A 21,331-nucleotide genomic window follows, 5' to 3' on the forward strand; every position below is an offset into this window, starting at 1 on the left:
GAGGGCAGCTGGAGAGAGACCACTGTGGACTTAGTTTAGCCAGAGCCAAGAGCTCTGAGCTAGTGGTACAGCGTGAGCAGCACTGGCGGGCAGGAGGGAGTGGGCAGAAAGGCCACACTCCCAAGTTTTAAATGTAAGAGGAGAGGATCCTTCTCCAAGAGTCACCTTCTAGTATGTTACCATTTCCTCTGCCTGTCCTCCTTCCCTCGGGAGTCCAGGACTAAGACTTTGGAGTTCTTATAGTAATAGAAAGAGGAATTAGGAAACCAGCAGAGTGGACTCAGATAAGGGCAGGATTCAGATTCTGGAGCTACAATGAGTAGACTATTCACCAAATTCTCTTAGGAAGAAGTCTAAGGAAGCTTCTTTCTTAGCCATTATCTTCTAAACCTTCCCATTTTTCAAGGCATAATCTTCTGACAAGTCTATTTTTTGGCACTTCATTTCATCCTTACAAATAAATTTTTGCTAATTGAAGTAGAGTCAAACATAATGTTACGTTAATTTCAGATGTACAACATAGTGATTCCACAACTCTATATGTTATGCTATGCTCACCACAAGTGTGGCTACGATCTGTCACCCTACTTCACTATCACAATACCACTGATATATTCCCTATGCTGTACCTTTCATCCCTGTGACTTACTTATTCCATAACTGCAAGCCTGTATCTACCACTCTCCTTCACCCATTTTGCCCATCCTCCTTTTTCCCACTGGCAACCATCAGCTTGCTCCCTATATTTATGTGTCTGTTTCTGCTTTTTTTGTTGTTGGTTTCTTTTGTTTTTTAGATTCCACATATAAGTAAAATCATATGGTGTTTGTCTTTCTCTGACTCATTTCACTCATTATAATATGCTCTAGGCCCATCCATGTTGTCACAAATGGCAAGAGCTCATTTTTTATGGCTGAATAACATTCCATTGTGCATATATATACACACACACTACACCTTCTTTATCCATTCTTCTATCAGTGGACACTTAGGTTGCCTCCATATCTTGGCAACTGTAAATAAAGCTGCAATAAACAGAGAGGTGCATATATCTTTTCCTTACAAAGAAACTATGTGAAGTTGACAGAATCCAGAATCCAGTGAACACAACATCCTCCTGTTCAGTTGAACACTCCCATTTTTCTCTGTACTTTCTTATTCCACCATCCATAATAATTGCTCTAAGATCAAAAATATTGCTAGACTGCAGGCTCAGCGAGGACAGGAGTCATATCTGGCTTATGTCTATAGATTCCCTGCTCCATCCTAGTACCTGGCACAGCTCCTGGAAGGAAGTACACTCAGCACTGATGGGAGGAATGACTGAAGCAATGAATGAACAATAAATCTTCTACTGGGATACACAGACATTCTCTCTGTGGAAGACAGATGTAAAAGGAAAGCCATGACCTGGATCCCTCTCTTTCTCTGAAAGGAAAGAACTAACTCATTAAACCCTTTTCACTGGGGCCTGGGTGGCTCAGTGGGTGGAGCGTCTGCCTTCGGCTCGGGTCATGATCCCAGGGTCCTGGGATGGAGTCCGGCATCCGGCTCCCTGCTCAGCGAGGAGTCTGCTTCTCCCTCTGCCCAACCCCTGACCTGCTGTCTCTCTCTCTCTCTCAAAAATAAACAAATAAAAAATCGTTTTTTTTAAATAAACCCCTTTCATTGTAAGTACTTCTAATTCTATCATTATCACTTTTTTTTTTCATATCATTTCCACTCAGGGAAAAATCCAATGAAGGCGGAATTACAGACCTGATACTCTGTATGGGATAAGTAAAGCACAGAATAAACTGAATGGATTTCTACACAACTAGGTAATTTTACAATGTTAAATATTTGATCAAAATATGCAAAATTACCAAGCGACCACATGACTTATTTGATGACTGATGAATGTCATACAATTTTTTTTTTAAATTCTTCCTTGATTTCCTTATGGAAGAAAGAGATTTTCATTTGCAACTCAAGTAATTTCTAAGTGGTGAACTGGCAGAAAGAAATAATCTGCCTTTCAAAAGAAAATGGTTTAGTTTAGAATTAGTAAACAGGACATGTGGAATCTCTATTAAATTCCTTTATGATTTATCACATATTTTCACAGGTCTTTCTGAGAAGAAATCATAAATAATAACTTGATAATTTTCAGCATGCATTTATTTTGAAGCAGGGTTGTATCAATATATTTATTATCAGGTTGCCTCAAAGTTATTTCTATACACTACCTTGTGTGTCATAAAAACTACAAGAAAGAAAACATTATTCATTACCAGACATCCAGGTCTACTTGTATAATAATCACTGCAGAGTTTTGGAGAAATATGTTCTACACCAGGAAACTAAAGAATACAGAATGTTCACAAATCACATGCTACCTTTTCTTGAAGCTAATAAAACTTTCTGTGCCAGTCTATTTTACCTGAAAATGTTTAGATGAAATAAACAATGATAACAAGAACAAAGGACGCTAACATGTATTGAGGTCTCCCTCTTGCCTTCTGTTGTTGAAAGTCTGTTGAAAACTACTTGCCCCCTAATTATTCTGTAAATTAGATTTTTTTAAATATTAACTTTCAAATGAGGAAACTTGGGTTTAAAGAAGTCAATGTTTTGGGGAGGTTGCTAAAATATGTTTAACCCCAAATCCTGTTATTCCTGCCTCCAAGAAACTAATAAAGAGTTTCCTCTCTGGAACATACTGATAAATTGCCCATAACATCCATCTCCAGCTTGCACTCCATAAACACTGCTGCTCACCTGCTCCCAGCCAAAGTTCAAGAAGTCAGGCCCTCCGGGTCTGCACAGGAAACAGGTTACTGTCACTCACCCTTATCAGAGTGTCCTCATGGTCAGCCCGAAAACTAAGGCGCCAAATGTCCAAAGCCATATAACCAAATGAATGTGTTTAGATTGCTTACAAGATATGTTCACACCAGAGAAATGAAGAGATTCAAGTCTTGTCATCGTATTTCAAAAAAATCTGCATCTCGGGTTTCTGATTTACCCTCAGTGTGTTATGGCATTCCAACGTGAGCAGAATCCTCCAGGAGAAACCAGTCTCTGCCCGGGAGGAAGGCAGAGGAAACTGATTTCTGGTGACAGAGATTAGAATAGGACAAATGGGTAGACTTCGGAAGTGGGTGAGGAAAAGGGATCTGAGAAGTGAGAACACACACACAAGCAGAAAGTGGAGCGAAATTCCAAAGGCCAGCGACACCTACCAAAGTGAGCGTCTAGCTGTACCCGCAGCCTGCAGCAGTTTACACACACACACACACACACGCTCTTGACGACAAATCTGGGATAGTGCCTCTGCTTTAGGGATGAATGGTTTAATTGGTTTAGAAAAGAACAGCTCATAAGAAATGTCTGAGAGCAGGGACCTCAGCAAAAATATCTTGAAGTTAAAAAAGGAAAAATCAATCATGTACAGATTTTAATTACAACTGAGAAAATGCAGCCCTTCCTGAGTGTCTCAACCCGCCACGCTCCAGCTGCGTGGCTACAAGTAGCGAATGAATGAAATACGAAGGGCAGGACGGAGGAAAGGAGCGCAATCATAGCCTGCGAAGGGGTTCGTCAGCTCCGCGGCCCCCACAACGTCACCAAAGCAGGGGACTGTACGAGACTATAAAGCCAGCTGCAGCGCCTGAACCTCAGTGCTCCAGCCAGGGCCCGGGAACCAGAGAAGAGGCAACCCCGGAGTTCCCCGCTGGTGACAGCTCCTAACGTCTCCCTTCCCTCCCATCTCATTCTTCCTGCCTGCTCGAGTCGGAAACTCCTCCGAGAAAGTGACTCCCCTGTTACGCATCACCTGCTGGCTCCAAGCATCTCATAACCAGCAAGGGCTGCGGTAGCTTCTCCACCTTGCTTCCAGGAGGGGCTGAGGTCCGCCCAGCAGCAAAGGGACCAGGAAGCAGAGAAGAACTTCGAGGGAGTCGGCTCCGGCTGGCGGCGGTGAGTGGGGAGATCCGGGGCTGCAGACCCGTGGCGATGGGCTCTCTCCCCGCAGCCGCAAACTGGACGGACGGTGCGGGCACCGCGGGCGCGGACGCCGGGAACCTGAGTGCGGCGCTCGCGGCAGGGGCGGCTGAGGCTGAGTGGCTGCATCTGCTGGTCCAAGCCGGCAACCTCTCGGCCTCCTCTTCCGCGCCGGGACTGCCTGCTGCCTCCCCGGCGCCTACGCAGCCCCGGGCCAACCTCACCAACCAGTTCGTGCAGCCGTCCTGGCGCATCGCCCTCTGGTCCCTAGCATACGGCGTGGTGGTGGCCGTGGCGGTCTTCGGGAATCTCATCGTCATCTGGATCATCCTGGCCCACAAGCGCATGAGGACCATCACCAACTACTTCCTTGTGAACCTGGCTTTCTCCGACGCCTCCATGGCTGCCTTCAACACCTTAGTCAACTTCATCTATGCGCTTCACAGCGAGTGGTACTTCGGCGCCAACTACTGTCGCTTCCAGAACTTCTTTCCTATCACAGCGGTGTTCGCCAGCATCTACTCTATGACGGCCATTGCGGTGGACAGGTGAGGAGAGAATAGGGAGGAATGGGGGAAAAGGGAGAGAGAAGACCTGGGCAGTGGGATAAGGTTACCAAGGACATGGTAACAAGATGGATTTGATGAAAGGAAAGGGCCTAGGAAAGAGTTCTTGGAGAAAGGAGGTCACCAACACATGGTGTTGGCTGAACCAGCTTCTGCTTCTATGGCCTCCCTCACTCTCCCCAACCCCTGATCCCACTAAGAGCATCTAGAGGGACTGAGAAGACCAAGGAGGGAGACGGGGAAAATCTGTCATTCCAAGAGGGACAAACTCAGCTAGAAACAATCCTAGCAAGTTTCCCAAATGGCTTCAAACTATTGCTACAAAACTTACATTCTCTGTAAAGGGTACTTTTTGGTCTTCCTTCTCTCTGTCAGTCACTATTCTGTCAGAGAAATGGAGGATGAGTCACCCTCCACCCTTCCCCCCTCTCCCTGGTCTGCTGGTCCTCAACCCCACCAGCCCTATTCCCTATCCTTGCTCCAAGGCCAATATTGGCTTGGCCCCCCAGTCATGGAACATCCAATAGAGGTAACGATGTCCTCCAAAAGATTGCTTTATGCTGAAAGTTTCCACAGTGACTTGGGTTAGATTTCACTTTCAATAATCTGAGGAGGCTATGACCTGGGTACACCTTGTTCCTGGAAGATTACCTTCAGCCAAATGTTTCAGACGATGGGGGGAGGATCCTAAATAATGAGATGTACCACTTTATAGCTATTTAAGATGATTTTTTAGAATGTTCCCCCATTTACAGTGGGGATTCTGAGATCCTTAAGCAATTAAAAGAAGCCTGACAGACTGCCAATATTTGTCCTCATAATTTAGTTTTTAAAATTTCTGTTTGCATTTGCTTTCTCCTATTGAACATTATGAAATATGCATAATTGTGTTAATTGTGTTAAGACAATGGTAAACCCCTACTTATTACTGAAAGCTGGTTACACTAATTCAGTATTATTCTAAAACCCAACACCACCAGTTGATTCGTGTCTGTTCTGTGACTGGCAGCTGCATGGGGGATGTAGGGGGGTGACGTGACTTTAACTTCAAGCCTCAAAGTTCTTGACCATGAAAAGAAAAGAGCACTTTTTTTCTATATTAACAACCTGTTTCAAAATGAAATGAGACTTAATATTCTTACTACATTAGCATTTTTAGAAGGCCTCTAAAATTGATCTTCCCTTTATCTCTGATCTTCCACATGTATCTCTTCCCTCACTTTTGTAGGAACACGAGTGAGTGCAAAGAAGGAACAAAATCAGCTCCAAGTTGAGGAATAGGTGAAATTGCCTCTAATTTTGCTCCACCAAGATAGAAACAAATGTTCCTTTAGCTTGAGCATCTTCCCTTTTGTTTTGTTTTGGTTTCCTTTTCCTTCTTTTTTTAAATTACTTGTAAACATGTGATTTTCAATGGGATCAGGAAGGGAATTAGCATATCGTGTTATAAAATTCTCACAATCTTCTTGAAATATTAATAATTCCTAATGAGATTTGATGAAATTTTAGTGTTGTGAAATTGGTATTTCAAGTCTGAGGGGAAAAAAGTGGTACTTTTCCAGTTATTTTCTGCCAACAGTTAGACAAAATCTGAAGTGGTCTTGGAGTTATTTTAAGTGATAATATAATGCTATGTCATCACAGTCACTGATTTGAAATTAATGAATACTTTACTTCTTCTTTACTATTTCTTTAGTAGAAAACATTATTTAATCAGCAAAAAAATGCAAAATTTATCAAGCATGTAATTTGCAACAAAATTTGAAGCATGCTCAGCTTTGTTACTGAAAATGTTTTTAAAAACTGTTACTTAAAGTAATATTTTGTGCACTCAATTGATGAAAATCAATACAGACCTATAGAAAAACCTGTTTAAGATAATTTTTAGAATCAAAGATCATTCAAATATAACAAGTTATTAGAATTTTCAATAGTTTACCATCCTTGCTGGATGGATGGAATCTTTCTACACTAGTGTCTTATCAAACATGAACTGGAAAAGCTAGTCCTGTGGTATTTGCCATTACTTTATAGATTCAAGTTTGCAAGGTTGACCCTCTCTGAGAAATTTCAGGTGAGTCATGGTGCCTTTGGTTATGGCTGCATGGACTCCCCACCCCATATAGGATATAGGCAATAGTATGTGCTCACAGAAATTATATTTTCCTGTGTAATTAATGCTTTATTGAAATAATCATAAAGGTTACTAGTTCCCTAATTAGTTCTTATTGATAAAGGAATACATCATTTAGACTGTGATGTGAATACTTGTCTTATTGAATTGTGTTTTCTATCCTCATTTAATATGAACTGAATTGTATTCTCCCAGCCTAAATAGAAAACATATTTAACTCACTCTGTCCCTCTGCATAAAATCAAAAAGATCCTCTGAGCTTGAAAACTACTTCAGCTTTGACTCAGGCACAAATGGCTTTTCTTCAGCTAGAGCAAAATGGTTACAATCTCCTATGAACTTGGAAATTTTAGACCTGACTATAGATATTCCCCTAATGAACACATGTATTTTACAAATGGAGAACATCAAGCTAACTGCCACACATTTTGTTTTGTTTTGTTTTGTTTTTGTATAATTCTAGTAATTCTACCAAATATGTGCATGTGAGGTCACAGGTTCTGGTCTTACCCTGATACATGTTACCTTTTGTTTTGTTAAAAATTTCTGCAAAACTCTTTTTATTGGCTCAGAAACCATCTTTCAGTTCTACACAGTTCCCTCTTGCCTGGAAGTCTACTTCAGCATCCCCACACATCCATACCCACACCCACACACATACACACACACACACACACACACACACACACACACACACACACACAAACACACACACACACACACTGGAATTATTTGCCAATCAGGTCAATGTTTCTCTTCACCATCCTTCCCAAATTTACCATTTTTAACTTTAACATTTAAACATAACATTCATTCAAAAGATGCTAAACTTTCCCAAGATCATGCAGTAGAGCCAAGATTCAAACCACTGTAACCCGCTCAAGGGTCTGTGCTATTCTCAGCCTCTATGTTAGTAAAATGGCTCCTAAGGAATTCTGATGATTGTAGAGTTTAATTAGACAAATTATTACCTTCATTTAAATTAGAATTTAGTGCTTGTTTATACTATATAAACTATATATCTATATATTATATATCTTAAATGTACATTTAACACCTTATGTATATAGTACCTTTGTTGTAATTGAGAATGTAGATAATAGAAAATTATTAATATAATACAAATATTGTCATTTTATTTGTTTATGGCCATATACCACTTGATATGTGGGAATATATTAAAAAACAGAAAATTTTTTCTTCCGTTTCTAAGCACATTTTTGAGATTAAGTTAGAAACTCTAGGAAGGGTTTATTAATATGTAGTAAAGGAAAATTTCAGAGCTCATACTCCAGTATTGATTGTAATATTTAATTAGAGAATTTTTTAAATGACATTCACTCTTTCTTACCTGGAAATCTTAGGGAACTATTTCAATATGTCTTATTTAATAGTCCTAAAACATTAACAAAGACAGCAAAAAATACTTTATATTCTTCAAATCCAGGGACACACGCCCAGCATGAATAATTGTAAGAGAAGTATTTTATCTAACTGAACTGTTTTATTTTTCATCCAAATAGATAAAAGTTGATCTTATATGCTACTCTCCATTTTTTTTTAATTTCTTTAGGAGGATCCTTTTTCATAAAGCTGTTATGCAGAGTATTCATAGAACCTCTATTTATTTTGAAGTTTATTGTGGACAAATTAAAAATAGGTAGTTATAAAAAATCATGAGGCCTCGGAGTGCCTGGGTGGCTCAGTCGTTAAGTGTCTGCCTTTGGCTCACGTCATGATCCCAGTGTCCTGGGATCGAGCCCCGCATGGGGCTCCCTGCTCCGCGGGAAGCCTGCCTCTCCCTCTCCCACTCCCCCTGTTTGTGTTCCCTCTCTTGCTGTGTCTCTCTCTGTCAAATAAATAAATAAAATCTTAAAAAAAATCATGAGTACTCAATGTGATAAAAATTACCTAAATGTATTGTGGTTACTTTTACATCACTGCTATGAATATTATGGATATAAACACTTCAGTAAATTTTTTAAAACTCCCTCATCGGTCTTTAATTCCGGTGCCCTGAGCCAAACTCCTCATTCCTCTCTATTTTAGGGACAGCTACTATCCATGCAGATAATATTCTTTATTAGTGTTATGGTAAGACTTGATTCAATATTTAACCCAGATGATGAATTGGATGAGTTTAGCCTAAGATTAATTGCTCTATCTTTGCTTTATTTACAAAATAGTAACTAAAACTATGTTTGGGAAAAGATTGTTTTTAGGGTATTTACTATGAATCTTCAGCTCTTTCTACAATTTGTAGTTGTTATCTAAGGCTTTTAAAATATCCCATTTATATCTACTAAAATTACTGCTGTAGTGAGCTGTGAACATTCTGTTAAAATTATAGTGCAAATTCTTATAAAATTAATCATGAGCACATAGTGAAAGCAATAAATATACATTAATTGAATGGGTGAAACATATGATCATTATAGTATAAGATATAATCACAAGTGGCTCTTCTATAGCTAGCAGAACTCTAGTTGATATCAAGGTTACATTCACCGCAATGGGAAAGACTATGTTGAAAAAAAGTTTGCAGCATATTTAACAGACCTAGTGTAAAGACAGAACCTTAAAATATAACACATTCTTACACACTAATAAGAAGATACAGCATTAATATAAGAAGAACAAAAGACATAAACAGAGAGTTCATAGAAGAAAAAAATGTCTAACAAACATAAAATTATGGGCTGCTTAGATTCCATATCTCCATTTCTTCACCTGCTCTTTGCTCCTCAAGCTACTCAAATCTGAATTCGTCTCCCAAAACTCCATCTGAAGACAAGTTGTGAAACCCAGTGGGCATTTCACTCCTTAACTTCCTTGATTTTTCAGTAGCATTCCTATCAGGTAGCTCACTGCTTCTTGGCTTCCACCTTCCCAGGTCCCCTCCTTCCTCCTTGGTCTGTCTTCCATGCTTATATTTCTGATTCTCCGCCTCTATCTAGTGATTAAATACATAGGTTCCTCAATGCTAAGTCCTGGGCCTGAGTTTGTCCTAACTTTATCCTCTCTCCCCAGGTAAGCTCATCCAAGCCCATCACCTTATTTTTCACTTTTGAATAAAGAGCTCCCATTTTTTCTATTATCTAATTGGTTTTCTTCTGGATTATAAAGATACATGACCATCTGTACAGTAGACAAGTATAAATGAATGAAAAATTAAGACTGGAGAAAATACTAAAAAAGCAGGGTGAATTTATAACAGACATTTAAGGTAAAGAGTTCTAATCATTAATGAAAAGTTGAGCTTCAGATATGTCTGCAACTCTTGATGTACATGCAAAAAAACACAATTAGTAATATAGCTTACACCGTCCATAAAAATAATACATACACATTCATTAAGGGCTAAGGAATTTCTGGTATTGAGTTTTAAGAAATTCTTTGTTGGGTAATAAAGAGGACACTGTCTTAACCCATGCTGTCACAAAGGGTTGTTAAGTGTTCCTCTGGGTGAGCCAAAGCAGAATTCAGTGAATGAAATCCTCAAGGTCCCAATTCTCTATTTGAATAGTTTCCAGATGTTCAGGTTGGATGTATTGAAGAAACTACAAGAAGGGATAAGGTACATTTCCCCCAGAAGTATTTTTCTCGCCTGAACTTTGGATATAGTTTGAGAAGCAGAGAACTCAAAGTTGTAAGGTATGGCTAAAGCCCTCTAAATATTCTTCCTTTCAGCCCCCAGTCCCTGATCCTTATCTATCCTCTATGCCAGTCTTTTATTCCAATGTATTATTTCATTCATTCGTTTTAAGAGGCACATATGCACAGTGTAAAAAATACAACAATATACCTAACAATGAATCATGGATCATTACATCAAAAGCTAATGAAGTACTGTATGGTGACTAACATACCTACTCCCCAAATATAGCCAGCCTATGATCTTCATATTCATATTACAACTCTCATTTCTGTGAGATATGTATATAATCTCACATATATGTATGACATATATACACATCTCTCGTGCATAGTACATTATATACAGGCATAAATACAGATGTCTTTCCTTTAATTACTAAAATAATGTCATGTTACTGTCATTTTTAATTTAATAAACTTATTAGACTTTTATTGAACAAATTATAAATCTCGGACATTATTTGATATGAGAATATACAGATTCATCTTGCTCTATAATGTTCTTTAAATTTTTAATAGACAATACATATATTTTGTTTAAAACTCAGTAAATGCCTCACAATTTAAAATCCTATGTCTAAACCTTCTGCGAGCTCTGGTTATGTATATTCAATTACCTAATTGACATTTCCACTTGGATGCATAAAAAGCCCCTTAAACTCCACCCAATGCCATTACCTTACCTCTAAACCTTTTCCTTTTCCAGTGTTCCCCATTTCAACAAGCAGTACAAGCATCCATTCAATTGTTCGAATAGCTCCCAAATCTATTACCTTTTTTCTGTCTCTACCCCAGTTTCCCAAGTCCAAGCTACCATCATGGTCACACAAAGAATGATGCATTCAAAATAAGAACATGTAAGAACATGATTCTGCACCCCTGCTTAAAACCCCATGTTTGCTCAATGCTCTTATGAGAAAAAGAATTTTCATTTTAATTTTTCCTCTCATACCGTAACTCAACTGACCTAATCTCTGTTCCATGCACTCCTATCTTCTTTCAAGTCCCTATTTTTGCCACAAAGCTTTTTTGTTGTTTTTTTTTAATGCTATGTTAATCACCGTACATTACATCATTAGTTTTTGATGTAGTGTTCCATGATTCATTGTTTGCGTATAATACCCAGTGCTCCATGAAGTACATGCCTCTATAATACCCATCACCAGGCCAACCCATCCCACCACCCCCCTCCCCTCTAGAACCCTCAGTTTGTTTCTCAGAGTCCATAGTCTGTCGTGGTTCATCTCCCCCTCCAATTTCCCCCCTTCATTTTTCCCTCCCTACTATCTTCTTTTTTTTTTTTAACGTATAGTGTATTATTTGTTTCAGAGGTACAGATCTATGATTCAACAGTCTTACACAATTCACAGTGCTCACCATAGCACATACCCTCCCCAATGCCTATCACCCAGCCACACCATCACTCCCACCCCCCACCACTCCAGCAACCCTCAGTTTGTTTCCTGAGATTAAGAATTCCTCATATCAATGAGGTCATATGACAAATGTCTTTCTCTGACTGACTTATTTCGCTCAGCATAATACCCTCCAGTTCCATCCACGTCATTGCAAATGGCAAGATCTCATTCCTTTTGATGGCTGCATAATATTCCATTGTGTATATATACCACTTCTTCTTTATCCATTCATCTGTCCATGGACATCTTGGCTCTTTCCATAGTTTGGCTATTGTGGACATTGCTGCTATATACATTGGGGTGCACGTACCCCTTCGGATCCCTACATTTGTATCTTTGGGGTAAATACCCAGTAGTGCAATTGCTGGATTGTATGGTAGCTCTATTTTCAACTGTTTGAGGAACTTCCACACTGTTTTCCAGAGTGGCTGCACCAGCTTGCATTCCCACCAACAGTGTAGGAGGGTTCCCCTTTCTCTGCCCCCCCCGCCAACATCTGTCGTTTCCTGACTTGTTAATTTTAGCCATTCTAAATGGTGTGAGGTGGTATCTCATTGAGGTTTTGTTTTGGATTTCCCTGATGCCGAGCGATGTTGGACAATTTTTCATGTGTCTGTTGGCCCTTTGGATGTCTTCTTTGCAGTGATGTCTGTTCATGTCTTCTGCCCATTTCTTGATTCGATCATTTGTTCTTTGGGTGTTGAGTTTGATAAATTTTTTATAGATTTTGGATTCTAGCCCTTTATCTGATATGCCATTTGCAAATATCTTCTCCCATTCTGTTGGTTATCTTTTGGTTTTGTTGACTGTTTCTTTTGCTGTGCAAAAGCTTTTTATCTTGATGAAATCCCAATAGTTCATTTTTGCCCTTGCTTCCCTTGCCTTTGGCGATGTGTCTAGGAAGAAGTTGCTGCGGCTGAGGTCGAACAGGTTGCTGCCTGTGTTCTCCTTTAGGATGTTGATGGACTCCTGTCTCACATTTAGGTCTTTCAACCATTTTGAGTCTATTTTTGTATGTGGTGTAAGGAAATGGTCCAGTTTCATTCTTCTGCATGTGGCTGTCCAATTTTCCCAACACCATTTGTTGAAGAGACTGTCTTTTTTCCATTGGACATTCTTTCCTGCTTTGTCGAAGATTAGTTGACCATAGAGTTGAGGGTCCATCTCTGGGCTCTCTGTTCTGTTCCATTGCTTGATGTGTCTGTTTTTGTGCCAGTACCATGTGGTCTTGATGATGACAGCTTTGTAATAGAGCTTGAAGTCCGGAATTGGGATGCCACCAGCTTTGCTTTGCTTTTTCAACATTCCTCTGGCTATTCGGGATCTCTTCTGGTTCCATACAAATGTTAGGATTATTTGTTCCATTTCTTTGAAAAAAGTGGATGGTATTTTGATGGGGATTGCATTGAATGTGTAGATTGCTCTAGGTAGCATTGACATCTTCGCAATATATTTTCTTCCAATCCATGAGCATGGAACGTTTTTCCATTTCTTTGTGTCTTCCTCAGTGTGTTTCATGAGTATTTTATAGCTTTCTGAGTACAGATTCTTTGCCTCTTTGGTCAGATTTATTCCTAGGTATTTATGGTTTTGGGTGCCATTGTAAATGGACTCGGCTCCTTAATTTCTCTTTCTTCTGTCTTGTTGGTGTATAGGAATGCCACTGATTTCTGCACATTGATTTTATATCCTGCCACTTCACTGAATTCCTGTATAAGTCCTAGCAGTTTTGGGGTGGAGTTTTTTGGATTTTCCACATAAAGTATCATATCTGCAAAGAGTGAGAGTTTGACTTCTTCTTTGCCGATTCGGGTGCCTTTGATTTCTTTTTGTTGTCTGATTGCTGTGGCTAGGACCTCTAATACTATGTTGAATAGCAGTGGTGATAGTGGACATCGCTGCCGTGTTCCTGACCTTAGGGGGAAAGCTCTCAGTTTTTCCCCATTGAGAATGAATTCACTGTGGGATTTTTATAGATGGCTTTTATGAGATTGAGGTATGTACCCTCTATCTCTACACTCTGAAGAGTTTTAATCAAGAAAGGATGCTGTACTTTGTCAAATGCGCTTTCTGCATCTACTGAGAGGATCATATGGTTCTTGTTCTTTCTTTTATTAACGTATTGTATCACATTGTTTGATTTGCAGATGTTGAACCAACCTTGCAGCCCAAGAATAAATCCCACTTGATCGTGGTGAATAATCCTTTTAATGTACTGTTGGATCCTATTGGTTAGTATTTTGGTGAGAATTTTCGCAGCCATGTTCATCAAGGATATTGGTCTGTAATTCTCTTTTTTGATGGGGTCTTTGTCTGGTTTTGGGATCAAGGTAATGCTGGCCTCATAGAATAAGTTTGGAGGTTTTCCTTCCATTTCTGTTTTTTGGAACAATTTCAGAAGACTAGGTATTAATTCTTCTTAACATGAATATTTGGTAGAATTCCCCTGGGAAGCCATCTGGCCCTGGACTCTTGTTTGTTGGGATATTTTTGATGACTGCTTCAATTTCCTTAGTGGTTATTGGTCTGTTCAGGTTTTCTCTTTCTTCCTGGTTCAGTTTTGGTAGTTGATACATCTCTAGGAATGCATCCATTTCTTCCGGATTATCTAATTTGCTGGCATAGAGTTGCTCATAATATGTTCTTATAATTGTTTGTATTTCTTTGGTGTTGGTTGTGATCTCTCCTCTTTCATTCATGATTTTATTTTTGGGGGTCATTTCTCTTTTCTTTTTGATAAGTCTGGCCAGGGGTTTATCAATCTTGTTAATTCTTTCAAAGAACCAGCTCCTAGTTTCGTTGATCTGTTCTACTGTTCTTTTGGTTTCTATTTCATTGATTTCTGCTCTGATCTTTATTCTTTCTCTTCTCCTGCTGGGTTTAGGCTTTATTTGCTGTTCTTTCTTCAGCTCCTTTAGGTGTAGGGTTAGGTTGTGTATTTGAGACCTTTCTTGTTTCTTGAGAAAGGCTTGTATTGCTATATACTTTCCTCTTAGAACCGCCTTTGCTGTATCCCAAAGATTTTGAACAGTCATGTTTTCATTTTCATTGGTTTCCATGAAATTTTTTAATTCTTCTTTAATTTCCTGGTTGACCCATTCTTTCTTTAGTAGGATGCTCTTTAGCCTCCATGTATTTGAGTTCTTTCCGACTTTCCTCTTGTGATTGAGTTCTAGTTTCAAAGCATTGTGGCCCGAAAATATGCAAGGAACGATCCAAGTCTTTTGGTACCAGTTGAGACCTGATTTGTGACCTAGGATGTGATCTATTCTGGAGAATGTTCCATGGGCACTAGAGAAGAATGTGTATTCTCTTGCTCTGGGATGGAATGTTCTGAATATATCTATGAAGTCCATTTGGTCCAGTGTGTCATTTAAAGTCTTTATTTCCTTGTTGATCTTTTGCTTAGATGATCTGTCCATTTCAGTGAGGGGGCTGTTAAAGTCCCCCACTATTATTGTATTGTTGTCGTTGTGTTTCTTTGCTTTTGTTATTAATTGGCTTATATAACTGGCTGCTCCTATGTTAAGGGCATAGATATTTACAATTGCTAGATCTTCCTGTTGGATAGACCCTTTATGTATGATATAGTGTCCTTCCTCATCTCTTATTATAGTCTTTGGTTTAAAATCTAATTTGTCTGATATAAGGATTGCTACCCCCAGGTAAGTATGTAATGAACAGAGCATTTTTACATATAGTTTTAGATTGAGCCCTATGCAATTGCCATTTTTTATAGTTTATTTTTTAAAGATCTTATTTATTTATTTATTTATTTGAAGGGGGGAGCACAGAGGGAGAAGCAGACTCCCCGCTGAGCAGGGAGCCTGATGTGGGGCTCAGTCCCAGGACCCTGAGATCATGACCTGAGCTGAAGGCAGATGCTTAACCAACTGAGCCACCCAGGCACCCCGCCATTTTGTATAGTTTAATATGTCATATTTTATATGGTTTAGCCTAACAGTTGGATATATTTTGTCAAAACCTTCAGCAGTTCAATTTGCCAATATATTTGGGGATATTTTTCTTTCCTCTCTCTCTTTTTTTTTCTTTTTTTAGAGAGAGAGAGAGAGGGTATGCACAGGAGAGAGGAGGGGAGGGGCAGAGGGAGAGGGAGAAAGAAAATCCTAAGCAGGAGCCCATCACAGGGCTCAATCTCAAGACCATAAGATCGTGATCTGAGCCAAAATCAAGAGTGAGACCCTTAACCGACTGAGCCATGTAGGTGCCCCTCAAGGATATTTTTCAAACCAAAATTAACTGAAAACATTAAAAATCCCAAAAAAAGAAAATGACCAAATAAATGATGGGGTATCTATGAGGCCAAAATGAAATTTAAAAGTCATATGTTTGAATATTTTGAATATAACATCAGTCCTCTCAAGTCTCCAGGCACACGTGTATAAATGTAGTAACATTAGCATAAATATCCAAATTTTTTTAGCTCATAACCTGTGTCATTAGACACAGTCAGAGTCTGAATCCCATTTTAGACTCAGCAGAATCTCTAATACATGTGGGATTTTTAGACTATGGATTTAACAGTCTGATATAATTCCATATGTACAACAAGGTTTGTTTGCTCTGAATGGTGAGACTTCAGGGAATTTTATTTTGTTTTGTACTTTTCTTTTTAAATTATTTACAACATGCACTTCTTTTATATGAAACAAATTATTAATTAATTAAAGTTCTGTAGATAGTGGTGAAGGCTGCACAACAATGTGAATGTACGTAATACCTGAACTGTACACTTAAAAATAGTTAAAATGGTAAATTTCATGTATGTTTTATCACAGTACAAATTTTTAAAATATTAAGTAAGTATTTTTTAAAGAACCAATAGTGACTGAGCTATATGCCCAACAAGTTGGGACTCCAGAACAGAACAACTTGATTAAGCTTTGTATAGACATTCTTGTGGTAGATGTTTTATGGCAACATTTTAAACACATTTTCTAGGCTGAATTCAAATTTATGAAGAAATCTCTGGCAAGAGAGTACTGTTAACCTTATAATAGATTATTTTGTAGGCTGTGAAATCTTTTTCCCAAGAATTGTATAATAATATCTCAGATGTGTGGATAATATAACAGCCCGGCTAAAGGTACAAGGATAAACTTAGTTTGGTATGTGACATAGGCTTTAAATATTTGCTTAAATCCCCCATTTTGAGCTTTTATTGTCACCTATGAGATTTTCTTCCTTCCTATCTGCCCAACTATCAAGCTTATTTAAAATTCTTTTTTATGCACACCTGTTAGTAAGGAAAATATGTATATGATTTTTCAGGGGGGAGAGAAGATAGTATTGTTTTATTTTATTTTAAAACATTAAAGAAATTTTAATTAAAAAATTTTTAAGTTCTGGTACAGCTAACATATAACATATAACATATAACTAATACAGTTATATTAGTTTCAGGTGTAGAGTGTAGTGATTCAGCACTTCCATACAACACCCAGAGCTCATCACGACAAGTGCACTCCTTGATCCCCATCGCCTATTTCACCCACCTTTCGACTGACCTCCAAGATAGTATTATTTCAAACCAGCATTTAAGATCATAGACTAAATAATAAAAGAATAGGAAGGAAGGGGAAAGTGGATTGAGAGAAGTCAAAAATCATTAAATAAGTATATGATTATATCACTAAACAAGAGTGGGCTTAGTTTTGTGCTGGAGCTGCTTTATACTGGCTAAAGGGAATCATTCGCACACATATCTTCCCAACTCTGCACTTAGCGATGTTACTTTGGTAGCCTGAAATCATGGTAGGAGTTTACACCATAAAAATCTGCAAACACTAGAAATCAGAGTTTTGTTTTCAGTTTGATTTTTTTCCACAGAGTGCTTGTAGTTAAACATTTACCAGCACACAACTCATAATATTTGTAGTCACTCAACAGGTATTTCGTGAGTACCTCCTAAGTACTACACTTTGTATAGGAATGGTACATTTTGGCATAAATGAGGTAGATATGGCTCAAACACTAATGAAATGAATTAATATATCTAGCTTGAACCCCTCAGCTATATTCCAGAATCTTAAATCCAACAACTTATTCGACTTTACCATTGAGATGTCTAACAGGTATCTCAGACTTTACCGAGATTGAGGTGTCTCCAGCCTTCACTGAGTTCCTGATATTCCTCCAAACTTACTCCTCCTGCAGTCTTCTGAGGTCAAAAATCTGAGCCTCAGGTCAAAACTTTTAGACATATTCTTGACTCATCTCTTCTTTCATATTCCATATCCAATCCATCAGCAAATCTAACACCTCTATTTTCAGAATATATGTAGAATCTAATCACTTCTTAAGGTGTCTACCATTGCCTCCCCAGTCTTAGTCAATCCATTTCTCACCTCACCTGTTTTCCTACTCCTACTCTTGCTCCTTTTTGAGTTGTTCTAAATGAAACCACCAGAGTGATCCTGTTAATAATGAATCTGGTCATTTCCCCCTCAGCAAAGTCTCCAATAGCTCCCCAGTTCTCCCAGGGTAGAAATCAAAGTTCTTACAATGGTCTGTAAGAATTTGTAGTAACTGGTCCTTTGTTACTCTCTGATCTTATCTCCTGCTACTCACCTCTCCACCACTCTGCTCCACTATCACTAGTCTCCTCTGTTTCAGCAATATACTAGTCATATTTCCACTTTAGGTTCTTACATTCTACGTGAAACATGCTTTCTCCAGATAGCCACATTTCTCATTCCCTCTACTACTTCTGAACTGTGACTACTCTACTTAAAATTGCTTTAAAAAAATTGCTTTTTTCTCTATCACATGTATCACCTTCTGAAATACTATATAATTAGTTCATCTTTATTGCTTATTGTTTTTTGTCTGTCTGTCCTACTGAGTTATAAGTTCCATGAGGACCAGACTAGACCTGTATTTCAATTAAATGAATGAACAATAAAGTTCATGATAACTGTAAGAACACATAGTAGGGAAAAGCACATGTGAAGTGTTAGAACAGAAAAAGAAATTGTAGAAACATCTTTTAAAGTTCATTGTACAGAGGAATAGAAAATATCTCCTAATAAATTAACTATGAGTAGTAGTATTTAAATAAAATAAAAATAAAACAACTTAAATACTCTATTCAGCCTAAAGCATGATTATAGTATCCAGCTGAATTATATATAAAGAAAAAGACTTGGAGATTTTCAAAGCATAAGGAACAATTTTGAAAAGATAAAATACTCATAAATTTGAGTGTTATGTTGAGTAAGAACTATTAATCACAATTCAGAATTCCCAGATGAATAAACCTATTAAGTTTAAAAGATGGCACAGCACCATATATATTGATTTTCATACCTTCAGATTGAATAGATATATGTACGTAGTTTTTTCCAGTAAGCTAACTACATGGTATAAAATAAATTCAGAATTCTTAAACTATACATCATGTTTTCATTAGCTTAAAATATTTTACTCCTTAAATCAGAATATTTTCAGTATCTCTTCAACAAAGACTTACATAATCCTAATTTCATGGTGAAATATTTCAGAATCAAACAAAATGAGGATAATCCAATATTATTTTTTTAAATAATAGGTTAAAATATCTTTCCTGTACTATACTATATTAGTACTGGCAATCCTCATTCACCAGTCACAGAACCATTGCTGATAAATATCTTTAATGAACAGGAATGAAACAGAGAAACATATAAAATGATACCAATTTTATAGCTTTAGCAGCTCACGAGCAAAACACGTATGCTGAAGATTAAATAAATAAATAGATGAATAAATATTTGTATGAACAGATTGCCAGTTTTATACATGCACTTCTCACTTGGCACAAATTTCAGTTACCAGATTTAGTTATATATCAGTCCTCTCAAGAACATGGCTAAAATTTTAGTTACCAAGTCATATTAACTGTAATGTGGTGCTGAGGTGTGAAGAAAGGGCACGTGGTCTTGAGTCCTGTGATTAGGGCTAGTCATTTACTGAGCGCATGCCTCTGGCCTGTGAACTTCTGAAGTGTTTTGTTTTTTTTTTTTCTTCCCCCTTAGATGGCACAGGGTAGCTAGAGTGGGCTAGGGTGGGATATCTCCCTTCTACTTGGAAAGCCATCTGGGGCTGGATTTGGGTATAACTTTCCCCCGGGACAGTTAGACTCTGATAATACCCTATCTGATTAGACTCTGGATAACTAGTTTCCCCTGCAGGCAGACCTTACTAAGAACAGTCTTTCATGTGTTTCACTTGGTTCCTCTTCCCCTCTCCTTGCCAGAGCATGATAGTTACCATGGTAACATGGTCAAGTTCCTGGAGATAAATCTGATAATATTGTGGGGGCTCCCTTATGATTGGGCCTCCTTGAAGTCTTTAACACTCAGATATGTCCACTCAGAGCCTCCAGCAATTCACATAATACAGCGCAGGTTTTCCTAACCATACACTAGTTCTGATGGAATTTTTGCTTGTGTGCCTCTGCTCAGATAGTTGCCTGTCTGCCCAATCTTAGGGACAGTGGTTTTTCCCTGCATCCTACCCTCTCTTCCAGATCTGGGAATAGTTGTTGATTTTTCAGTCTGTGCACCTTTTCACTTGTTAGGATGGGGTAGCAGCTTCCAAGCTCCCTATATGCACAACCAGAAACCAGAAGTCCTGTGATACTTTTACAAAAGAAAGTATTTTTTACAAAAAAGAAAAAAAAACTTATTTCTAACATTTCTGTTTAAAATTACACTGTATGAAATATTAGTTTTACTATTTTTTCATTTCCTTATGTATACATAACTGAAAGTAAGATTTTTAAAATTTTTGACAGAAATTTTTAAAGGTCCCAGAAAATTTGTCATTTTTCTCATTATTTTTTTTAAAGATTTAATTTATTTATTTGACAGAGAGAGACACAGCAAGAGAGGAAACCTAAGCAGGGGGAGTGGGAGAGGGAGAAGCAGGCTCCCCGCTGAGCAGGGAGCCCAATTCGGGCCTCCATCCCAGGCCCCTAGGACCATGACCTGAGCCGAAGGCAGACTTAATGACTTAATGACTGAACCACCCAGGCGCCCTTCTCATTGATTATTAAGATCATTTTGCACAGTTTCAACTTACATGGTCATTTTGATGTTGCCATAATACTTGGTAAAGTGAGAACTGCTGGCATGGCAAGTATCACAACCTAATTGCCTAAGTTTGGTAACAAATAAATACTTTTGTCTCAGGCATTTGCACACTATATAGATAGTACATATAGACCATTCTATTCGCCAAACATAATTATGATATTATTCAAGAATAAATCTTGCCATTTGCAATGATGCGGATAGAGCTAGAAAGTATAATAATTAACAAAATAAATCACTCAGAGAAAGACAAATACCGTATGATTTCACTCATATGTGGAATTTAAAGAAATAAATAAATAAGCAAAGGGGAAAAAAGAAGAGGGGGGCAAACCAAGCAACAGACTCTTAACTATAGACAACAAACTGATGGTTACCAAAGGAGAAGTGAGGGGGCCAATGGGTGAAACAGGTGATGGGGTTAAGGAGGGCACTTGTGATGAGCACCGGGTGATGTATGGAGGTGTTGAATCAACT

At 38.2% G+C, this 21,331-nt stretch overlaps 1 protein-coding gene across 1 annotated transcript in view; it reads left to right on the plus strand.

The window, feature by feature from the left end:
- Positions 1–3,996: 3,996 nt before the first annotated feature.
- The window catches only part of TACR3 (tachykinin receptor 3), a 74,655-nt gene continuing 57,320 nt past the window's right edge, over positions 3,997–21,331 (plus strand). Inside the window, exon 1 of the mRNA XM_028091229.1 lies at positions 3,997–4,532. Within this exon, the coding sequence (XP_027947030.1) occupies positions 3,997–4,532 (536 nt within the window). The remainder of the gene's footprint in view (positions 4,533–21,331) is intronic.

The sequence above is a fragment of the Eumetopias jubatus genome, unplaced genomic scaffold (genome assembly GCF_037043125.1).
Source record: "Eumetopias jubatus isolate StellerSeaLion01/CBP00866 unplaced genomic scaffold, mEumJub1_p1.0 scaffold_2, whole genome shotgun sequence".
NCBI lineage: Eukaryota > Metazoa > Chordata > Mammalia > Carnivora > Otariidae > Eumetopias > Eumetopias jubatus.